The 21,989-nt window shown below is 40.6% G+C and overlaps 1 protein-coding gene across 1 annotated transcript in view; it reads right to left on the bottom strand.

Annotated features, from left to right (window-relative positions):
• LOC126092690 (lysosomal-trafficking regulator) overlaps positions 1-4,549 on the bottom strand; it is a 393,980-nt gene extending 389,431 nt beyond the window's left edge. The window contains exon 1 of the mRNA XM_049908413.1: positions 4,290-4,549. Coding sequence (XP_049764370.1) covers positions 4,290-4,549 — 260 coding nt within the window. The remainder of the gene's footprint in view (positions 1-4,289) is intronic.
• Between the last annotated feature and the right edge of the window lie 17,440 nt (positions 4,550-21,989).

Here is a 21,989-nt window from a genome sequence, read left to right as displayed (position 1 = left end):
GAAGTCGTTTCTGAAAGTATTTGTATGGAGTGTAGCCATGTATGGAAGTGAAACATGGACAATAAATAGTTTGGACAAGAAGAGAACAGAAGCTTTTGAAATGTGGTGCTACAGAAGAATGTTGAAGATTAGGTGGGTAGATCACGTAACTAATGAGGAGGTATTGAATAGGATTTGGGAGAAGATAAGTTTGTGGCACAACTTGACTAGAAGAAGGGATCGGCTGGTAGGACATCACCTGAGGCATCAAGGGATCACAAATTTAGCATTGGAGGGTAAAAATCATACAGGGAGACCAAGAGATGAATACACTAACCGGATTCAGAAGGATGTAGGTTGCAGTAGGTACTGGGAGATGAAGGAGCTTGCACAGGATAGATTAGCATGGAGAGCTGCATCAAACCAGTCTCAGGACTGAAGACCACCACAACCACAACCACAACAACAACAACAACAACAACAACATGGTTAGCATAGCTGTTAATTTGGACAGCAACGATTACATTTATGGCACATTAAGGCCTGTGCCTGTGCCCAATCTTCGAGGTCTCAGACATTATCTTTGGATGAGGTAATGCAAGACTGCACTTTGTCTGTGCCATCCTGACTGAACTCATTACAGGCAGTGTTCGACTGCCACAGTCACCAAATCCTCACCTGCAAGAAGCATCCAGTCACGGATTGCTGGGAGACCAGTATCACCTTTTGCCAGCTGCTAGTTGAAGCAGCATGGAATGACATACTCCTATCTGTCATCCGATCTCGGTTCAACTAGTTGTTCAGCTGGGATAGAGACATTGTTGCTGCCAGATGTTTGTGCTAAGTTTAGCACTCTGAATATCCCCAAATAATCTATACATTTAACCAAATATTCTTGCTACTACATTGCATGTGTACTGTAAGTACACACACACACACACACACACACACACACACACACACACACACACACACACACACCCCTACGTGGTGTCAGATGGACGAATAGTGCCAGCAATGCATTTCAGCAGGTGGACTAGGAAACAAGGAGGCAGCTAGTTTGCTGGCTAGGAATTCAGGAGGAAGGGGTGACAGGTACTCGGGCCAGGAATGTGATGCACTGCTGTCAGAGCCACTGGGCAGCGACACAAACTGAAGTTGGGAGCATGTGACAGAACAGAGTAAGGAAAAACTTTTGGGCAGAAGGTGCGACAACAGTTGTTTACTGAAGACTGTGGCCAGGATGATTATAGGAGTTGAGGACGTGTTTTAATGATAACTCCCATGTGCATAGTTCAGAGAAGCTGATGGTGGACATCAACTTTGTTCTTGGCAACTGTTTGGCATTGGGTATTAATCTTGGTGGACAGCTGGTTGGTAGTTATGCTGACATAAAAAGCTCTGCATTATGTTTGCAGCAGGGGTGGTATATGACATGGCTGCTTTCACAGATAACGCACCCTCTGACATGGTAGGATATGCCAGCGAAGGAAGCAAGTAGGAGGTACTGGATGATTGGATTGAGCAGGTCTTGCACCTTGGTTTACCCAAAGGGATATGATTCCTGTAAAAAGGAAGTGAGGGTGACACAGGGATGGACTAGGATGTTGTGCGGATTGGGTGAGCAACAGAAACCACTCTGGGGTGGCTGGGAAGGATCTTGAGGACAATGACCTTCCTTTCACAGCATGGCGAGAGATAATAAAAGGCCTTATGAAGACTGTGGATCAGATGTTTGAGTCCAGGGTGATAATGGGTGATTTTGTGTGTGTGTGTGTGTGTGTGTGTGTGTGTGTGTGTGTGTGTGTGTGTGTGTGTGTGTGTAGAGGGGGGCTCCTTTGTAGCTTGTTTTTGGGGGTGGTATGAGGATTGAGGTGTGTGAGATGAAAGAGGTTTAGGTTTAATGTACAGTTGACCAGTTGACATTGAGGTCAATAGAGACAGAACACAAGCTACGATTAGGGAAGGAAGAGGGAAGAATTCAGCCGTGCTCTCTCAAAGGAACCATCCTTACATTTGCCTAGAGTGATTTAAGGAAATTGCAGAAAATCTAAATCTGAATGGTCACATCGGGATTTGAAGCACCATTCTCCTAAATGTAAGTCTATGTGTGTCTGTGTGTTACCCACTCCACCACCTCACGAGGATATGACACATGAAATCTCTTTGTGGACTAGATTTGGAGGGGGGGGATTACCTGTCTGTGAAGGCCTATGTGAGACATTCAGTGTACCAAGCTAGTGAGTTCTTTTCACTGCAGGTACATCATCCATGGGTGGTTAGATTGTGTGGGAGGAATTTTATGGTGTAGAAGGGATGGCAGTTGTCAAAATCCAGGCACGTTTGTTGGTTAGTGGATTTTACATGGACTGAGGAATGGATGGAGCCATCAACATCCAGGAAGATAGCGCATTGGGTAGAGGAGGTCAAGGTGAAGTGAATGGAAGAGAAGGTGTTGAAGTTGTGACAGGATGTAGATAGGATGTCTTGGCTCCGAGTCCAGATCGTGAAGATATCGTCAAGAAATCTGAATCAGACTAGGAGTTTGGAGTGTGGAGTTTTGGGAAGCTAGGAAGGTTTCCTCTAGATTGCCCATAATCAGGTTAGCATAAGAGGGTGTCATGCAGGTGTTCATGGCTGTGGCATGGATTTGCTTGTATGCCTCCCCTTCAAGGGAAAAGAAGTTGTGAGTCAGGATATAGTTAGCAACACGTATAAGGAACAAGATGGATAATATGCAGCCCGAAGGATGTCGGGAGAGGGAGTCTTTTGATAGCAGTAAGGCTAAGGTCATGAGGGATGCTGGTGTACAGGGAAGTGGCACCAACAATGACAAGTAGGAATTCAGGAGATAAAGGTAGTTTCGGGCAGTTGGTTGGAGATGTTGGTCAATAAGATCAGAAATTCTTTCAATGGGAGCACAACAGCCAGCTACAATGTGGCACCCAGATTGTAGTGTTTTTGGATTTTGGGGAGCATGTAGAAGGTTGGACTTCTGGGATGAGATCACTATGGCAGAGTTTCCAGGTGGAGGAATCAGACAGCTAGCTGAGGCCTTCTGTCAGACAATCACTACGACTCATCCCAATAGTGGTGGAGCCTTAGTCTGCAGGGAGGCTGATTAGGTCAGGATCTGTTTCCGGGTTGTGTACAGTTGTCCTTTCTTTTGCCAAAAGATTAGTGTTCTTAGGAAGGCATCTGTGGAAATAAGGAATTCCTGGAAGGTGACCAGAGGGTTACATGGGAGGTACAAAAAAAGACAGCTAAGACAGTTAGAGCATATGGAAAGAATGGTAGAAGGCAAGTGGCCAAAAAGAGCAGTTTCACAGCAACTTCCTGGAAAGAGACGAAGGGGAAGACCATGAAATGGGTGCCTAAAGCATGTCCAAGAAGCAATGGAGAGAACAGCAATAGCTCAGGGTGAGTAAGAATGGCAAAATTGAGGCATTTGGCAACAAAGTTATGGGACATGGTGATTGCTGTAGCCCCCCCCCCTCCCCCCCCCACACACACACACACAAGAACAACAACAACAGTGTCTGCTTCGTATATGTTGGTATATGTGTATCTACTAAGAAAAGAAAGAAACATGCACTACAATGCATGCCAGGCACAGTTAGTAATATGTAAAATATATCAAAGTGCTATATCGTAAACCCTCAAAGATCCTGTATTTAAGGTAAGTCAAACTCAATACAAAAGTATCTCCAATCAACAAGATGAAGGATTTTACAGATAAAAGGCAATACCCTTGGTTTAATTCAATTAACATGAGAGACTATGATCATTCAAATATTATGTAATTCAGTGTACTTGTTTCTTCATCAAAAGGAGAGAACTTTTAATCAGCATTATTTTTAAATTATCAAAGAAAACCAGGAATAAAATACAGGAAGCAAAAGATTATTTGCAACTTGTACAGAGGCTGGACTGCAGTTGTAATAGTCAAAGGGCATGTAAGATATGGTGCAACTGAGAAGACACACAGACAGTGTTACTTAGTCTGCACACTGAGCAAGCTGTTAAGGCAAGTTATGAAAACTTTATAAAAGGAGAAAAAATTAAAACTTTGAGGTTTATGGATGATGATACAATTTTGTCAGATGAGGGCAAAATACTTGGAAGAGCAGATGAATGGAAAGGTTAGTGTCATAAGAGATTATTCAGTAACTGTGCCAACATTGTGTATGGGTACCAAATTGCATCAATTAGAGCTTTTTTCAACTTTTATTTCAATGCAACATGTAAAATATACCAAATATTGGAAGTAAAAGAAACTTCCACAAATAAAATATGCGCCAAGTGCTTACCGGATAAGTATATCTACTGCCAGTTTGCAGAGCTGGGGTTCGATCAGCCGAGGTGAGCGGCGGTGGTGCTCGCTGTTGTGGCTACGTGCACACACCACTTCATACCTCCTGGAGCAACGAGGATCATCAATAGCACAGGCATTGCCGACAGGCTGCAGTGGTATCTCCACATCGGCCTCATAGCCCTCATCAGCTGTCACATAGCTTGAGCTGGCTCCCGCACTCTCTCCGTCGTCATCAGCCTCCTCTTCAGACAACATCTGCTCCAAACAGAGTGGCTGAGTAGCATTGTCAAAAGTAGAAATCCTGTCTGCTTGTCATTACAAATTAGTTTATGTTTTGACAAGGGAAAAAACTGACACACGTAATTGTTCTTTTTAGATAAGTGTTCTTGTGAGGAACAGAAATTCATATTCTACTAGTACATAATTTTTACAGATTTCAAGAGCAGAACTTTTACACACACACACACACACACACACACACACACACACACACACAAAGGAAGTAAATAAATGATGCTAATAATGTAGAGAGCTGGTTTGGTATCTCCACAAACAATGCTGTAAGGTAATGGCTGCACAGCTGGTAAATCGGAAGCCGACTCAGTTATATTCAGATGCAAATCTCTGCCACCATCCTTGCCTGACAATGAATGTCCTCCTTCACAAAACACATAGTACTGCTGATGAGAGCACTCTGCAGGATTAGATTCGACACTTAAAATGAGTTTTTGAAGGAAGTGGGTATTCACCACAAGAAGTACAGGGGACAGGCAAAATTATGTGAACAGTGATAGTAATGGGATGGTTGTGTTTGATGGTCAGCAACGCAGGTAAGGCACATGTCACACTGCACTGTGTGTATTCAGTACGGACTAGGGATCAGTGCAGGTTGCTTATGAGTAGTGCACACTTTGTATTTGCATTCAGAGGCCAAGATCGACATGCAAGGAAAGACCTAACAGAGTTCCAAAGAGGGCAGATTGTGGGGGTCTAATTAGCTGGAGCATCAGTACCCACGACAGCCAACTTATTGAATGCTTCGAGAGCAACTGTTTCAACAGTCATGAGAGCCTACACAAAACATGGAAAGACATCATCATGTAAACGTAATAGTGGATGCAAATCAAAACTAAATGACAGAGATCATCATACGCTAACATGAATTATGGCAAAACAACACAAAACTATGCCGGCTAAAGTGAGTGCAGAGCTCAACAGCCATCTTCGAGATCCCATATCTATCAATACTTTTCACCGAGAAATCCATAAAGCAAATATTCATGGATGAGATGCTATACTGAAACCATTAGTGATGACATCCAATACAAAGAAGCATGAAACATTGTGTCAGGAGCATAAATCCTGGGCAGCTGATCAGTGGAAACACGTCATTCAGTCTGACTAGACAATGTTTTCATTATTTCCAACATCAGGCTAGGTTCACATCTCGAGAATGCCACAATAAGCCTACAATCCTGATTATTTGATTCCAACGGTTAAGCATAGAAGTGGAAGTGTGATGGTGTGGGCAGCCATATCATGGTATTCTGCTGGTCCCATCATTACTCTCAAAGGCCGTGTTACAGCCAACGATTATGTCAGCATTTTAGATGATCAGGTGCATCCCATGATTCAAATGATGTTCCCAACAATGATGCCATATTTCAGGACGATAATGCACCCATTCACACAGCCAGGACAGTACAGTTGCGGTATGAGGAGCATGCAACTGAACTCCAGCGTCTCCCCTGGCCGGCACAGTCCCAGACTGGAACATTATTGAACCCTTGTGGGCAGTATTGAAGGACAGACTCCAAAGCAGATTTCCACTCCCTCATCACTACAGGAGTTAGAAGAGTTTCTGATCGAAGAGTGGCATAACATTCAACTGGAGACTACATAATCATTATATGCCAGTATTTCACAAAGAATCACAGCTGTATTATGGGCAAGTGGGAGTCAAATCCTTTATAATAAACCATTCCCAAGTAAGTAAAGGTGTTCAAATTACTTTGCCTATTCCCTGTAAGTAAGGCACTACAGATAAAATTTATGATGGACATAAGGAACTAGGAAGAAGACAGAGAGACATTTAAAACTATATCTTTCTCGTCATATGTGGGAGCTTGTCATTAAAATGACTTTTCGACTTCATTGAAGACAGCGTTACTTTTGAGTTTCACCACAGTGCGACATTTACGCCACAGTGTGCCCCTTTTAGTCCTATGCTACATTATAGGCTGCAATGTATAGAGCGAAGCTGCAATAATAATCGGCATCGCCAGCTGGCCTCACACCGAGTGACACCTATTGGTCACGTAGTGTGAGGAAATGGAACGTTTGAGAGGCTTCTTATGCTTGAGCAGTGGGGAATAGCCATTCAAACAAGGCATCAAACCACATATCACTCACAGTATGCTTTTCCAGATTACTAATAAATTTTAACTTTCTTGTTCGAGGGACAATCACTTAATAATTTCAATAACTTAAATAATTTTTATGAGAAAAGTTAGATGTTTTAATTATGGTGAACTTTTATTAAATGTTGAGGCGGACCAATCAGAAGCAAGCAGGAGGAGACAGGTATGAAACGGTGGCTACGCATCTGCAGGAGTTGCAATTAGGACTGAAAGTTGTAGTAAAGCCATGTATCGTAAGTGATAGGACATGTGATATTACTGATATCTAAACTAAATGTTAAAGCATATTGTGTGCAATGTAACTGTTGTTCACACTGTTCAGGAAATATTTCAAGTTTCAAAATTTACTTTTATTGGCTCTGTGTGTCTGCAACCTGTTCACAGCAAAGTTTGAATAAATTTGGAGAGGCATTTGTGGCATCCTAAGTCAGTATCCATGCCTTTATTTCAGCCAAGTCACAATCTGGAATTTTATTTTGCACCACTGTTTGTCCTTGCACCACTCAATACAGGAGCAATGAACTCATGACCTGTTGAGAAGAAGAATCCAATGGGGACATCAATATCTACAAACGGCATCCACGAGATATCTATAGAACATACCAAGTGAGCTAAAACACCTTCAGATAATCAGTTAACATGCATAAAAGTGTGAGGAATGTCAATTTCATAGAGTGTCTGTTATTTTTCAGTAATCAAAATGATGAAATTCAGTACCAGTTGGTGTAATGTGTTGACTCGGAAGTCTGCATACCAATTTTCAGCAGTATCTAGTAGGCACTGGCATACACCTTGAAGACCAGCACCTATGTGATAAAAAGACTTAATAATCTGCAGTGCACATCACTTTCCACTGCTTATTTTCACTTTGCTATTTTTTCACCGTATTTGTGTTATAACAGATGATTCAATGCTCCACATGACTGGATTTTACGAGGTACCTCCAAGTGTGACCTTTTGGACAGCAGACAGACAACTTGTACAATCCATGAAAGATGCACGGAACACCATAGGTACACCCGGCTCTTACAGCTCAGTATATCAGCTGTGGCAGAGCACTGCATCAGCACCGGTCACCCTATGTGGTAATAAAATATCTAAATTCTAGTGTTAATGTCATCCTTTTGGGACTTCATGATGAAAGAAGCAGTTGAAATTCGTTTGGCAAAGAATTTACTTAACACATATGGTGGTTTCATCCTGGACACATCACAGAATTCTGTGCTTTCTTCAATTAACTTGCGACAACTTCACTATATCACAGCTCATAATGATATGTTTATATCGCAACATGGACTGACTGCATAACCATAGATTCAATTTAAGCATACTTCTTAGCCACCAATCAGTGTGTATCTGTGGCCACATGCACATTGACACAGTCCACAGGTTTAAAAGCACAGAGTCGGTGTCGTACAGTCAGTCTGTCTGTCAGTTCACTCTGAAGATGGCCAGAAAGTATGCAGCTAAAATATTAGAAGAAGAAACAGAGTTTATATGGCTGTATGCTCAAAATTTAATGGGTCAGTTACGGTGCCATGAAAATATGAAGGTGCATACTTTTAAAATAGTACAAGGAAATTGGAATAACAGAAAAAAAGACAAGAAGATCAGGGGTTGTATGAATCACAGGTCGTGCCTGTCATCAATGTATGTGCCAGCTATATCTACACGATTATGCTGCAATTCACAATTCATCGAACCATCTTTAGGCTATTCTTTAACTGTTCCACTCAGTAACACTTAAATCTTTACATGCAAGCCCTGATTTCTCTTATTTCGTTATGATTATTTTTTTTCCCTATGCAGGTGGGTGCCAACAAAACATTTTCATATTCAGAAAATAAAGAGACTGAAATTACATGAGAAGATCTTGCCACAATGAAAAATGTCTTTGTTTTAATTACTGACACCCCAATTCATGTATCATGTCCATGACACACTCTCCTCTATTTTGCTATAATACAAAATGAGCTGCCCTCCTTCGAACTTTTTCATGCCCTCCATCAATACGAGGTGCATTCAAGTTCTAAGGCCTCCGATTTTTTTTCTAATTAACTATTCACCCGAAATCGATGAAACTGGCGTTACTTCTCGACGTAATCGCCCTGCAGATGTACACATTTTTCACAACGCTGACGCCATGATTCTATGGCAGTGGCGAAGGCTTCTTTAGGAGTCTGTTTTGACCACTGGAAAATCGCTGAGGCAATAGCAGCATGGCTGGCGAATGTGCGGCCACGGAGAGTGTCTTTCATTGTTGGAAAAAGCCAAAAGTCACTAAGAGCCAGGTCAGGTGAGTAGGAAGCATGAGGAATCACTTCAAAGTTGTTATCACGAAGAAACTGTTGCGTAACGTTAGCTCAACATGCGGGTGCGTTGTCTTGGTGAAACAGCACACGCGCAGCCCTTCCCGGACATTTTTGTTGCAGAGCAGGAAGGAATTTGTTCTTCAAAACATTTTCGTAGGATGCACCTGTTACCGTAGTGCCCTTTGGAATGCAATGGGTAAGGATTACGCCCTCGCTGTCCCAGAACATGGACACCATCATTTTTTCAGCACTGGCGGTTACCCGAAATTTTTTTGGTGGTGGTAAATCTGTGCGCTTCCATTGAGCTGACTGGCGCTTTGTTTCTGGATTGAAAAATGGCATCCACGTCTCATCCATTGTCACAACCGACGAAAAGAAAGTCCCATTCATGCTGTCGTTGCACGTCAACATTGCTTGGCAACATGCCACATGGGCAGCCATGTGGTCGTCCGTCAGCATTCGTGGCACCCACCTGGATGACACTTTTCGCATTTTCAGGTCGTCATGCAGGATTGTGTGCACAGAACCCACAGAAATGCCAACTCTGGAGGCGATCTGTTCAACAGTCATTCGGCGATCCCCCAAAACAATTCTCTCCACTTTCTCGATCATGTCGTCAGACTGGCTTGTGCGAGCCCGAGGTTGTTTCGGTTTGTTGTCACACGATGTTCTGCCTTCATTAAACTGTCACACCCACGAACACACTTTCGACACAATGTATAGAGCGAAGCTGCAATAATAATCGGCATCGCCAGCTGGCCTCACACCGAGTGACACCTATTGGTCACGTAGTGTGAGGAAATGGAACGTTTGAGAGGCTTCTTATGCTTGAGCAGTGGGGAATAGCCATTCAAACAAGGCATCAAACCACATATCACTCACAGTATGCTTTTCCAGATTACTAATAAATTTTAACTTTCTTGTTCGAGGGACAATCACTTAATAATTTCAGTAACTTAAATAATTTTTATGAGAAAAGTTAGATGTTTTAATTATGGTGAACTTTTATTAAATGTTGAGGCGGACCAATCAGAAGCAAGCAGGAGGAGACAGGTATGAAACGGTGGCTACGCATCTGCAGGAGTTGCAATTAGGACTGAAAGTTGTAGTAAAGCCATGTATCGTAAGTGATAGGACATGTGATATTACTGATATCTAAACTAAATGTTAAAGCATATTGTGTGCAATGTAACTGTTGTTCACACTGTTCAGGAAATATTTCAAGTTTCAAAATTTACTTTTATTGGCTCTGTGTGTCTGCAACCTGTTCACAGCAAAGTTTGAATAAATTTGGAGAGGCATTTGTGGCATCCTAAGTCAGTATCCATGCCTTTATTTCAGCCAAGTCACAATCTGGAATTTTATTTTGCACCACTGTTTGTCCTTGCACCACTCAATACAGGAGCAATGAACTCATGACCTGTTGAGAAGAAGAATCCAATGGGGACATCAATATCTACAAACGGCATCCACGAGATATCTATAGAACATACCAAGTGAGCTAAAACACCTTCAGATAATCAGTTAACATGCATAAAAGTGTGAGGAATGTCAATTTCATAGAGTGTCTGTTATTTTTCAGTAATCAAAATGATGAAATTCAGTACCAGTTGGTGTAATGTGTTGACTCGGAAGTCTGCATACCAATTTTCAGCAGTATCTAGTAGGCACTGGCATACACCTTGAAGACCAGCACCTATGTGATAAAAAGACTTAATAATCTGCAGTGCACATCACTTTCCACTGCTTATTTTCACTTTGCTATTTTTTCACCGTATTTGTGTTATAACAGATGATTCAATGCTCCACATGACTGGATTTTACGAGGTACCTCCAAGTGTGACCTTTTGGACAGCAGACAGACAACTTGTACAATCCATGAAAGATGCACGGAACACCATAGGTACACCCGGCTCTTACAGCTCAGTATATCAGCTGTGGCAGAGCACTGCATCAGCACCGGTCACCCTATGTGGTAATAAAATATCTAAATTCTAGTGTTAATGTCATCCTTTTGGGACTTCATGATGAAAGAAGCAGTTGAAATTCGTTTGGCAAAGAATTTACTTAACACATATGGTGGTTTCATCCTGGACACATCACAGAATTCTGTGCTTTCTTCAATTAACTTGCGACAACTTCACTATATCACAGCTCATAATGATATGTTTATATCGCAACATGGACTGACTGCATAACCATAGATTCAATTTAAGCATACTTCTTAGCCACCAATCAGTGTGTATCTGTGGCCACATGCACATTGACACAGTCCACAGGTTTAAAAGCACAGAGTCGGTGTCGTACAGTCAGTCTGTCTGTCAGTTCACTCTGAAGATGGCCAGAAAGTATGCAGCTAAAATATTAGAAGAAGAAACAGAGTTTATATGGCTGTATGCTCAAAATTTAATGGGTCAGTTACGGTGCCATGAAAATATGAAGGTGCATACTTTTAAAATAGTACAAGGAAATTGGAATAACAGAAAAAAAGACAAGAAGATCAGGGGTTGTATGAATCACAGGTCGTGCCTGTCATCAATGTATGTGCCAGCTATATCTACACGATTATGCTGCAATTCACAATTCATCGAACCATCTTTAGGCTATTCTTTAACTGTTCCACTCAGTAACACTTAAATCTTTACATGCAAGCCCTGATTTCTCTTATTTCGTTATGATTATTTTTTTTCCCTATGCAGGTGGGTGCCAACAAAACATTTTCATATTCAGAAAATAAAGAGACTGAAATTACATGAGAAGATCTTGCCACAATGAAAAATGTCTTTGTTTTAATTACTGACACCCCAATTCATGTATCATGTCCATGACACACTCTCCTCTATTTTGCTATAATACAAAATGAGCTGCCCTCCTTCGAACTTTTTCATGCCCTCCATCAATACGAGGTGCATTCAAGTTCTAAGGCCTCCGATTTTTTTTCTAATTAACTATTCACCCGAAATCGATGAAACTGGCGTTACTTCTCGACGTAATCGCCCTGCAGATGTACACATTTTTCACAACGCTGACGCCATGATTCTATGGCAGTGGCGAAGGCTTCTTTAGGAGTCTGTTTTGACCACTGGAAAATCGCTGAGGCAATAGCAGCATGGCTGGCGAATGTGCGGCCACGGAGAGTGTCTTTCATTGTTGGAAAAAGCCAAAAGTCACTAAGAGCCAGGTCAGGTGAGTAGGAAGCATGAGGAATCACTTCAAAGTTGTTATCACGAAGAAACTGTTGCGTAACGTTAGCTCAACATGCGGGTGCGTTGTCTTGGTGAAACAGCACACGCGCAGCCCTTCCCGGACATTTTTGTTGCAGAGCAGGAAGGAATTTGTTCTTCAAAACATTTTCGTAGGATGCACCTGTTACCGTAGTGCCCTTTGGAATGCAATGGGTAAGGATTACGCCCTCGCTGTCCCAGAACATGGACACTATCATTTTTTCAGCACTGGCGGTTACCCGAAATTTTTTTGGTGGTGGTAAATCTGTGTGCTTCCATTGAGCTGACTGGCGCTTTGTTTCTGGATTGAAAAATGGCATCCACGTCTCATCCATTGTCACAACCGACGAAAAGAAAGTCCCATTCATGCTGTCGTTGCACGTCAACATTGCTTGGCAACATGCCACATGGGCAGCCATGTGGTCGTCCGTCAGCATTCGTGGCACCCACCTGGATGACACTTTTCGCATTTTCAGGTCGTCATGCAGGATTGTGTGCACAGAACCCACAGAAATGCCAACTCTGGAGGCGATCTGTTCAACAGTCATTCGGCGATCCCCCAAAACAATTCTCTCCACTTTCTCGATCATGTCGTCAGACTGGCTTGTGCGAGCCCGAGGTTGTTTCGGTTTGTTGTCACACGATGTTCTGCCTTCATTAAACTGTCGCACCCACGAACACACTTTCGACACATCCATAACTCCACCACCACGTGTCTCCTTCAACTGTCGACGAATTTCAATTGGTTTAACACCACGCAAATTCAGAAAACGAATGATTGCACGCTGTTCAAGTAAGGAAAATGTTGCCAATTTAAGTATTTAAAACAGTTCTCATTCTCGCCGCTGGCGGTAAAATTCCATCTGCCGTACGGTGCTGCCATCTCTGGGACGTATTGAGAATGAACGCGGCCTCATTTTAAAACAATGTGCATGTTTCTATCTCTTTCCAATCCGGAGAAAAAAAATCGGAGGCCTTAGAACTTGAATGCACCTCGTACTACCTGATGCAGATTCCACACAGCACAACAATACTCCAGAAGAGGACAGACAAGTGTAGTTTAGCCAGTCTCTTTAGTAGACCTGTTACAAATCCTAAGTCTTCTTTCAACTAATCACACTCTCTGGTTTGCTTCCTCCACAACATTGTCTATGTGAGCATTCCAATTTAAGTTACTCATAACTTTAGTTGAAGTCACATCCTTAAGATTTGTGTGATTTATTGTGTTACCAAAATATAGCGCATTCCTTTTAGCACTCATGTGGATAACTTCACACTTTTCATTATTTAGCGTCTATTGCCACTTTCACACCACACACACAGAATTTTTACGTGTTGTTATTTACCTCAGTGTGTCTATATCAGTTATTGTCCCATATGGAGTCCAGTCAGCTACCGACAGTAAGTATGCACAATTGGATGTCAAACAACACCCAGCTGTCGAAAGAATAAGTAATGCGTATCACTGATGACAAACAATGGGCCACAGTGAATCGGTGTCACAGCTTCCTGTGCTTGCAATACTTCACCGTGAGCTGTGGTGCTGTCCGGTAGCAGAGCTATGACAGTATACCAATGTGATGATTCAATTAAAATTTGAACATAACATGAGAAATCGAGTACTGCGTAGCAAAATTGAGTCACTTGTATCGGAAATTGGCACGTCATTGAGAAATCCAGTATAAAAGTCTCAGCAGTACTATGTAGCACCCTGTCTATTGGGCTGTATTGTGAAACTTTATGGGGAATGGACGACAGAAAATTTATTAAAATAACATCTGTGACTAAGTGTTGGAACTATAATAACAGTACTTTCACTATCCAACTCACTGTACAGCAGTCATTGATCTGAGATGGAGGAGGAGGAGGAGGAATACAATGAACCACAAAGCTCGTCTCAGCCTGTCTGGCTATTAGTGAAGCTCAAACACCACTGCTGCACACAGCTGATTCTGCTGTGGATAACAAGGCATTTACTAACAATTGCAATCTTTGGCATGGGTTGTAGACCAATAAACTGTAAATACTGGTCACCCTGCAACTACACAGTGCTGTATCCTGAGCCAACACTTACTCTGCCAGCAACCCTCCTTACAGCTGAGCTATGCAGGCAGCTGTCTTCCTTGAAATAGACACACAGAGTTGACCGCATTCTATATGGCCAACAGATGACAACCTAAATACTGTCAGAGGTTGCTCGTCCCACAGGCCTCTTACCTATATGGGTCATGTGACCAAAAATAAGACCAGCTGTATCCTGGGTCCTGAGGCTGTATTCAAGCCAGCACCCAGGCTAGGAGAGCCAGTTCATTGCGAGCAACAATGATGCCAGTGTCACTGATCAGATAGTGGACTTTTAAGGATTTGGACCTTTGTCTCATTAGTGCTGCACCAGACTTGTTATTGGATTGTCCTCTGGAACTGTACTTCATTTGGTCTCAGTTTACTACACTTTAAATTTGGAAATGGTCTGTTTCATTCAGGCCTTAGGCCTTCTTACAAATAGTGCTGTTATTTTGGCACTAGAGAAGAGACTTTCTTTTGACACCAATTATTCTTATGCAACAAATAATAGTCTCTCTCCAAAGTGACTTATTGTAGCTTGTACTTAAAACTCCTCAGGGGCAGATGATTTACATATTGTTAAACAAACTAGTTCTATCAAATCTACGTGAAAATTTCCTGTGTGCCAAATCAGATGGATATATCACAAGCATTCCTTAAGAGATTATTTCTCATTGCTAATTTTATTTTTATTTGAATCTACCACACAATTTTAGCTGTCTTCAAAGATTTTTTTTCTGTTTTCTGCTTAAATACAACAGAATATATACACAATGTTGGAAGAATTTAATGAGTTGGGCATTTCATTTGCTCAGAATAAGAGGGCATGCTCCAAATTTTGTATGTAAGACTTTAAGCTTTTTAAATAAAACAAACATTATTAACAGTCTACATCTTTATTTTCCCTGTCTACACATTCATTTTTCAATGTTGTCATCCTGGTGAGAAACATATTTCTCCCACTGAGAAGCAAGTTTGGGCTACTGTCACTGTAGAATGTTTGACATTGTTTATGGAGTCACAACCTCAGCTCTACTTACACTACTTCATCATTAGCAAAGTGAAGTTCTCGAACGAGTTCCTCAAGTTTTGGAAACAGATGAAAATCTATGAAGTATGATTGATGACAATGAACCTAAGGCACTGCACTGTTGCAGTGCTTGTATATAGCATGGCAATGTCAACCTGAAGGAGAGGGTGCTCTACGAACTCTTCGAATACATGTTTTCACTTTTCTGGCAGTCTTGCAGTACCTTGCAGAGTTCATGGTGTGCCTTTAGGCATGAATTCCAAATTCAGCACATCTGAACATTCCAGAACATTGAGAGCATGACTGTCTGCTGATTGCATGGTCTTGAGCTTTTTTGGCATCAGTGATTCTTTGTGGCACAACTCCACTTATGCTCTCTTGTTTTTGGCTCAAAATGGTGAACCAAGGTTTCACCACTTGTCACAATGTTGTTAAGGAACCCATCACCCTCATGCTTAAAACACAAAAGAAATTGTTGACAGATGTCCAGTCTCCTTGGGCATTCACGACACCCACTGTGCAATGTGTTACCTGATGATTTTCTCTGATGAATTCACTGACCCAATTCCAATGAGTCCAGTTGGTTCCACACGTGATCATACACTCTGAGCTCTGTCACACACACAGAGGTTAGGACCACCGTTTCCTTCATTAAGGGGATGAACAACCCAACAGCACACATTACTGTTGTCAACACAATCATCACTGTATACAGCTTTCAGTCTTCTTTGGCTTTCAGCTGGAGGCATGTTTTCTGTGGTTAAAAACTCGATTACAGCATGCTGTTTCTAATGCACAGACCTAGTTATGTTACACACTGCCATGTTAGATGCTACAATTCTAGTGGCAGAGGGTTGCAACTTGCACCATCAACACAGGAAATAGGCTGAGTAACATGACTGATATTGAGAAGAGAATAAAAAATCCAAGGCGTTACTTTCCAGCACATCCCCATACTTCTGAGTTCCTCAAGATGAAATTGTGTAGCAGCTTGTATTTACTGTTTTCTCTTGTATCTAGGATCAGGAACTTTTCCTCTTTTTAGCTCCGCAAGGCTTTCATACAAGCAATCAATATAACTTACCCACTTTCATTTACTACTGCCTGGAGTATCACATCTTCTCTAAAAGAAAACTTTCATTTCTCTTCAAGTTTATGTTGGCTCTGATACAGCTCAGTTATGCTGCCACATAAATTTATGACCTATCGATTGATAAATACCTAATTTTAAAAGCAAACTAATTTCTTTTTCCCCAGTTCCTAGTCCACAGCCAAATATTTAGTAGTAACTTGTAGCATAAAAAATAAAACACAAAATTATGACATAGAATTGCTTGTCAATACTGCTGACAGACATGAATAAAAGTACTCTGGGGTAACTTGTCACTGATGAAAAAAGTGTTTGTTGCACAGGAGCTCATAATAGTGTTGCACAATACATGGGTGGTGTCCATGCCAAAACCTCAGGCAGACAGCTCTTTAAACAGCTGGGCACACTGAAAACAGACCCGACAGTGTATTTACTCTCTCATGACATTTTCTGTCAACAATCAATCACAGTGTACAAACAACACTATCCCCTATACAGAGTGTCCCATTTATCTTGACCACCCTAAATAACTATTTGTCCAGATGCAAATCACAAAATGTGTCAAGCAAATGTTCTTTAGCCATCAGAGGGACATCAACCAGCATGATTGCCTTCATTGTAGCTTTGTTTTTTACATAGATATGAACAGCAGTATGCCTTTTTTAAATGGCACCCTGTATTTTTTATTCGGTAATTCATTTCCTCTCCGAAAAGATCTATTCAAAAATGTATCACTGAGTACCATTCACTGCAACACAACATTATTAATTACATAACACAACACTGACATTGACATTCCCAGCGCTTAGTGCAGGTATTTGGGGTAATGGAACACATCCACGTGCTGATGTTGACAGAGGACAAATGTAAACATAAGCAGAATGCACATCCATCATTCTGTCAACCATCGTCGGTTGAAGAGTTATGTGAGTAGAATGTACACCAATGAAGAGAAGGTAGAAATGCTACTCATCTATGGGGAATGTAAGTTTGCAGAACAGTAATTGCAATACTGTTTTCTTATGTACGGGTACATCTGGTACACTAGTTTAATCCTTTTAAATACTGTTGTGTAGAGTAGGCATACAGTAAAAGCTGTCCTTCCAACAAACTGCATCAACATAATGTTTCTTTTATTGTTGTTGGTGAAGGTAGGCGAAATGCTACGCAGGCAGCAGAACTGTACAGAGAGCAATATCCTGACAAGAACCCACCTTCCCGACAGAAGTTCTCTCATCTTGCTGCGACGCCTCAGGAAACGGGAAGTTTCAACCCATGACAACGCAAGCTGCCGAAGTTACAGCTCTTGCTTCCGTTGCTATGAATCCACATATGAGCACATGACAGCTTGAACACGAGATTGGCATTCCTAAAACCAGTGTACATCATGCTCTTACATGTCACTGATTCCATACTTACTATGTACACCTACATCAAGAATTGCATGGGAATGATTTCCAGAATCATGTACAGTTCTGTCAATGGGCACAGCAGCAAATCCTTGCCAACCCAAACTTCTTCCCCAATGTTCTATTTACCGATGAATGTTCTTTCTCAAAAAAAGGACAGGTAAATACAAGAAACATGCATTATTGGTCCAGCAACAACCCACAATGGCTTAGATAGGTGGAACATCAGTGTTAATGGAGAGTTAACATCTGGTGTGGGATGCTTGGTACTACAATTATTGGTCCTTATTTCATCAATGGTAGTCTAAACAGCAAAGCATATGTCAACTTCCTCAGACAAAGTCTTCCTCCACTTCTGGATGAAGTGCTGCTAAGAACCAGAATGCTCATGTGGTATCAACACAACAGATGTCCAGCACCTAATGCCTTGCGTGTACATCGTGTTCTGAACTGAAGGTATCCTGCCAGGTGGATTGGTTGAGGAGGAACAGTTACTTGGCCTGATAGGTCTCCTGATTTAAATCCTCTAGACTTTTTTCTTTGGGGACGCATTAAAGACGTTCTCCATCGTGATAGCCCAACAACTCCAGAGAACATGCAGCAATGTATCATGCTTGCTTGTAATTCCCTTCGGCAAGCAACACTGGAAGCAGTAAATAATTCTTTCATTCAATGAATGCACCAGTGTATCGGTGTCCAGGGTCACCACTTTGAGCACCTTTGAATGTTCTACTCCTGGGCAAAGGTACAGCAGAGTCCAAGTCAATTTTGTGTTGTGTTTTTACTTGGTTTTCATTTGTTTTCTGACAACTCCAGCCAAGTGGACGAGTTTGTGATCCTGGGCTCAAAGTCAATGTTGTGTTATGTAATTAAAAACTGTGTGTTTCAGTGATTGGTACACTGTGATACATTTCCGAACAGGTCTTTAGGAGGGGAAATGAATTACCAAATAAAAAATATAGAGTGCCATTTAAAAAAGTAGTACTGCTGTAAAAAAAAAAAAAAACTGTTGTAAACAACAAAGCTACAACAAAGCCAATCATGGTGATTGGTGTCCCCCTGATGGCTAAAGAGTGTTTGCTTGAAACATTTTGTAATTTGCATCTGGAAAAACAGTTGTTTAGGGTGGTCAAGATAAATGGGACACCCTGTATATTATAAATGCATAAGTTTATGTGTATATTTGTTACTCCTTCATGCTGACAGGGCTGGATGGATTTGGAAGAAATAAAGGACCAGAATTACCTTATACCCTGAATTAACACATAGGCTACTTTTAAAAGTGTGTAGTACAAGGTATTTATTAATTTCATGAATAAATGCGAAATGTGGAACAACAATTACTCTTAGAAAAAGCTACTTACTCTTTGACATTTGAGCTGTATACATCCTAAATAATATGACTCAACACACTGAATACTATGCTTATACAATCCTCAGATTGGAGATTAGATTAGATTTACTTTCATTCCAATTGATCCGTAATGAGGAGGTCCTCCAGGATGTGGAACACGTCAGAAAAACAACAATACATGACAAATATTTACAACTAAAACAAATAAGCTAATGTACCATTCCACAGGTCCCAAGTGGAATGATCGTCACTTTTTAATGAACACTAAGAGTCATTTTACAAATACTAATGCACTGAATTTAAAATAAAAAAGTTTTTTATTTATTTATAAGGTAATACACATGTAATACAACTACTGTAATACTTATTTACAATAAACACATTACTGCACTGAAATGGTGCAGAAGTTAGATTATACTTACTTACACACGCACACACGCACACGCACACGCACACACACACACACACACACACACACACACACACACACACACACACACACAAATTTTCAGTGAACACATTACTGCACTGAAATTGTGCAGAAGTTATGTTGTACTTATATACAAATCAGTTGGTTTTACTAAGAAATTCATCAATGGAATAGAAGGAGTTGGCCACCAATAAATCCTTTAGGCTTCACTTAAACTGAATTTCATTGGTTGTTAAGCTTTTTATGGCTGCTGGCAAGTTATTGAAAATGTGTGTTCTTGAATAATACACACCTTTTTGTACAAGACTAAGTGACTTTAAATCCTTGTGAAGATTATTCTTATTTCTAGTATTGATTCCATGAATTGAGCTGTTGGTTTGAAAAAGTGATATATTTTTAATGACAAATTTCATTAAGGAATAAATATATTGGGAAGCTGTAGTTAGTATCCCTAGTTCCCTAAACAGGCTTCTGCAGAATGTTCTTGAGTTCACACCACATATAATTCTTACTGCATGTTTTTGTGCCCGGAAAACTTTAGCTTGGCTTGATGAATTACCCCAAAAAATATGGAATGAAAGTAAGCATAGTATGCCAGCTTTTTCATTTTTATATCCCCTATGTCTAAAAAAATTCGCATTGCAAACAGAGATTTGTTAAGACGCTTCAGCAGTTCTGTGGTGTGCTCCTCCCAGTTGAATTTATTATCAAGCTGTAATCCCAAGAATTTAACACTGTCCACTTCTTCATGTCATCGTATGTTAGACATATACTCTTGGGACACCCCTTACAAGTTCTGAACTGCATGTAGTGTGTTTTTTCAAAGTTTAGTGACAAAGAATTAGCTAGGAACCAGTGATTAATGTCCACAAATATTTTATTGGCTGATCTTTCTAAGACTACACTTGATTTGCTATTTATTGCAATGTTTGTATCATCGGCAAACAAAACAAACTTGGCATCTGGTAATGTTACTGATGAAAGGTCATTGATATACACAAGAAAAAGTAAGGGCCCCAAAATGGAACCTTGTGGGACCCCACATGTAATTAGTTCCCAGTTGGATGATGCCTGATAGCTTGATACATGTCTCTTTCCTAATAACACCCTTTCTTTCCTGCCAGAGATATAAGATTTGAACCATTTTGCAGCATTTCCTGTTACGCTATAATATTCTAGTTTACTTAAAAGGATATTGTGATTTACACAGTCAAATGCCTTTGACAGATCACAAAATATACCAGTTGCCTGCAATTTTTTGTCTAATGAATTAAGCACATTTTCACTGGAAGTGTAGATAGCCTTCTCAATATCAGAACCTTTTAGAAATCCAAACTGTGACTTTGACAGTATGTTATTTGAGATAAGATGGTTATAAAGACGACTGTACATTACTTTTTCCAAAATTTTTGAGAATGCTGGCAACAGTGAAATTGGACGGAAATTTGATGCTATTTCTTTATCTCCCTTCTTAAACAGTGGCTTAACTTCAGCATATTTCAGCCGTTCAGGAAATATTCCACTGATAAACGACTGGTTACACAGGTAGCTTAATATGTTACTTAGCTCAGAATCACATTCTTTAATTAACTTTGCTGATATTTCATCATACCCACTAGATGTTTTTGATTTTAAAGATTTTATGATAGACATTATTTCTGTTGGGGTAGTGAGGGTCAAATTCATATTATGGAAGTTACTTGAAATGTCTGGTCTAAGGTAATCCATAGCAGCATCTACCGAACCTGACAACCCCATCTTTTCAGTAACAGTTATAAAATGTTTGTTAATAAGTTCTGCAACACTATACATATCTGTCACCAATGTATCATTTACTCTTAATGCTATTTGTTCCTCTTCATGTCTGGTTCTACCGGTCTCCTCCTTCACTATATCCCATATTGTCTTTATTTTGTTATCTGATATGACTATCTTTTCCTTGTAATATATTTGCTTTGACATCCGTATTACAGTCTTTAATATTTTGCAGTATTTCTTATAATGTGCTATAGCATCAACATTGGAAATGTTTCGGATTGACAGATACAGTTTTCTTTTTGTTTTACAAGATACCCCTATTCCTCGAGTAATCCATGGCTTGTTTGTAGACTTTGCTCTAACCTTGGTAAGTTTTGGGGGAAAGCAGTGTTCGAATAAGGTAAGCACTTTATTAGCAAAAATGTTATATTTTTCATTCATGCCATGAGCACTGTAAACATCAGTCCAGTGAATGTCTCTGAGGAGTGTCCTAAAATAATCAATTTTTGGCTTACTGATTACCCTCTTGAGCTCAGATTTAACAGATTTTATATCCTGTTCAGTATTAACATTTAACAGAAGGAACTGCATGTCATGGTCTGAG

This window comes from Schistocerca cancellata, chromosome 7 (genome assembly GCF_023864275.1).
Source record: "Schistocerca cancellata isolate TAMUIC-IGC-003103 chromosome 7, iqSchCanc2.1, whole genome shotgun sequence".
Classification (NCBI taxonomy): Eukaryota; Metazoa; Arthropoda; class Insecta; order Orthoptera; family Acrididae; genus Schistocerca; species Schistocerca cancellata.
Note: the sequence above shows the minus strand (reverse complement) of the source record. Positions and strands in the feature narration are given on the sequence as shown.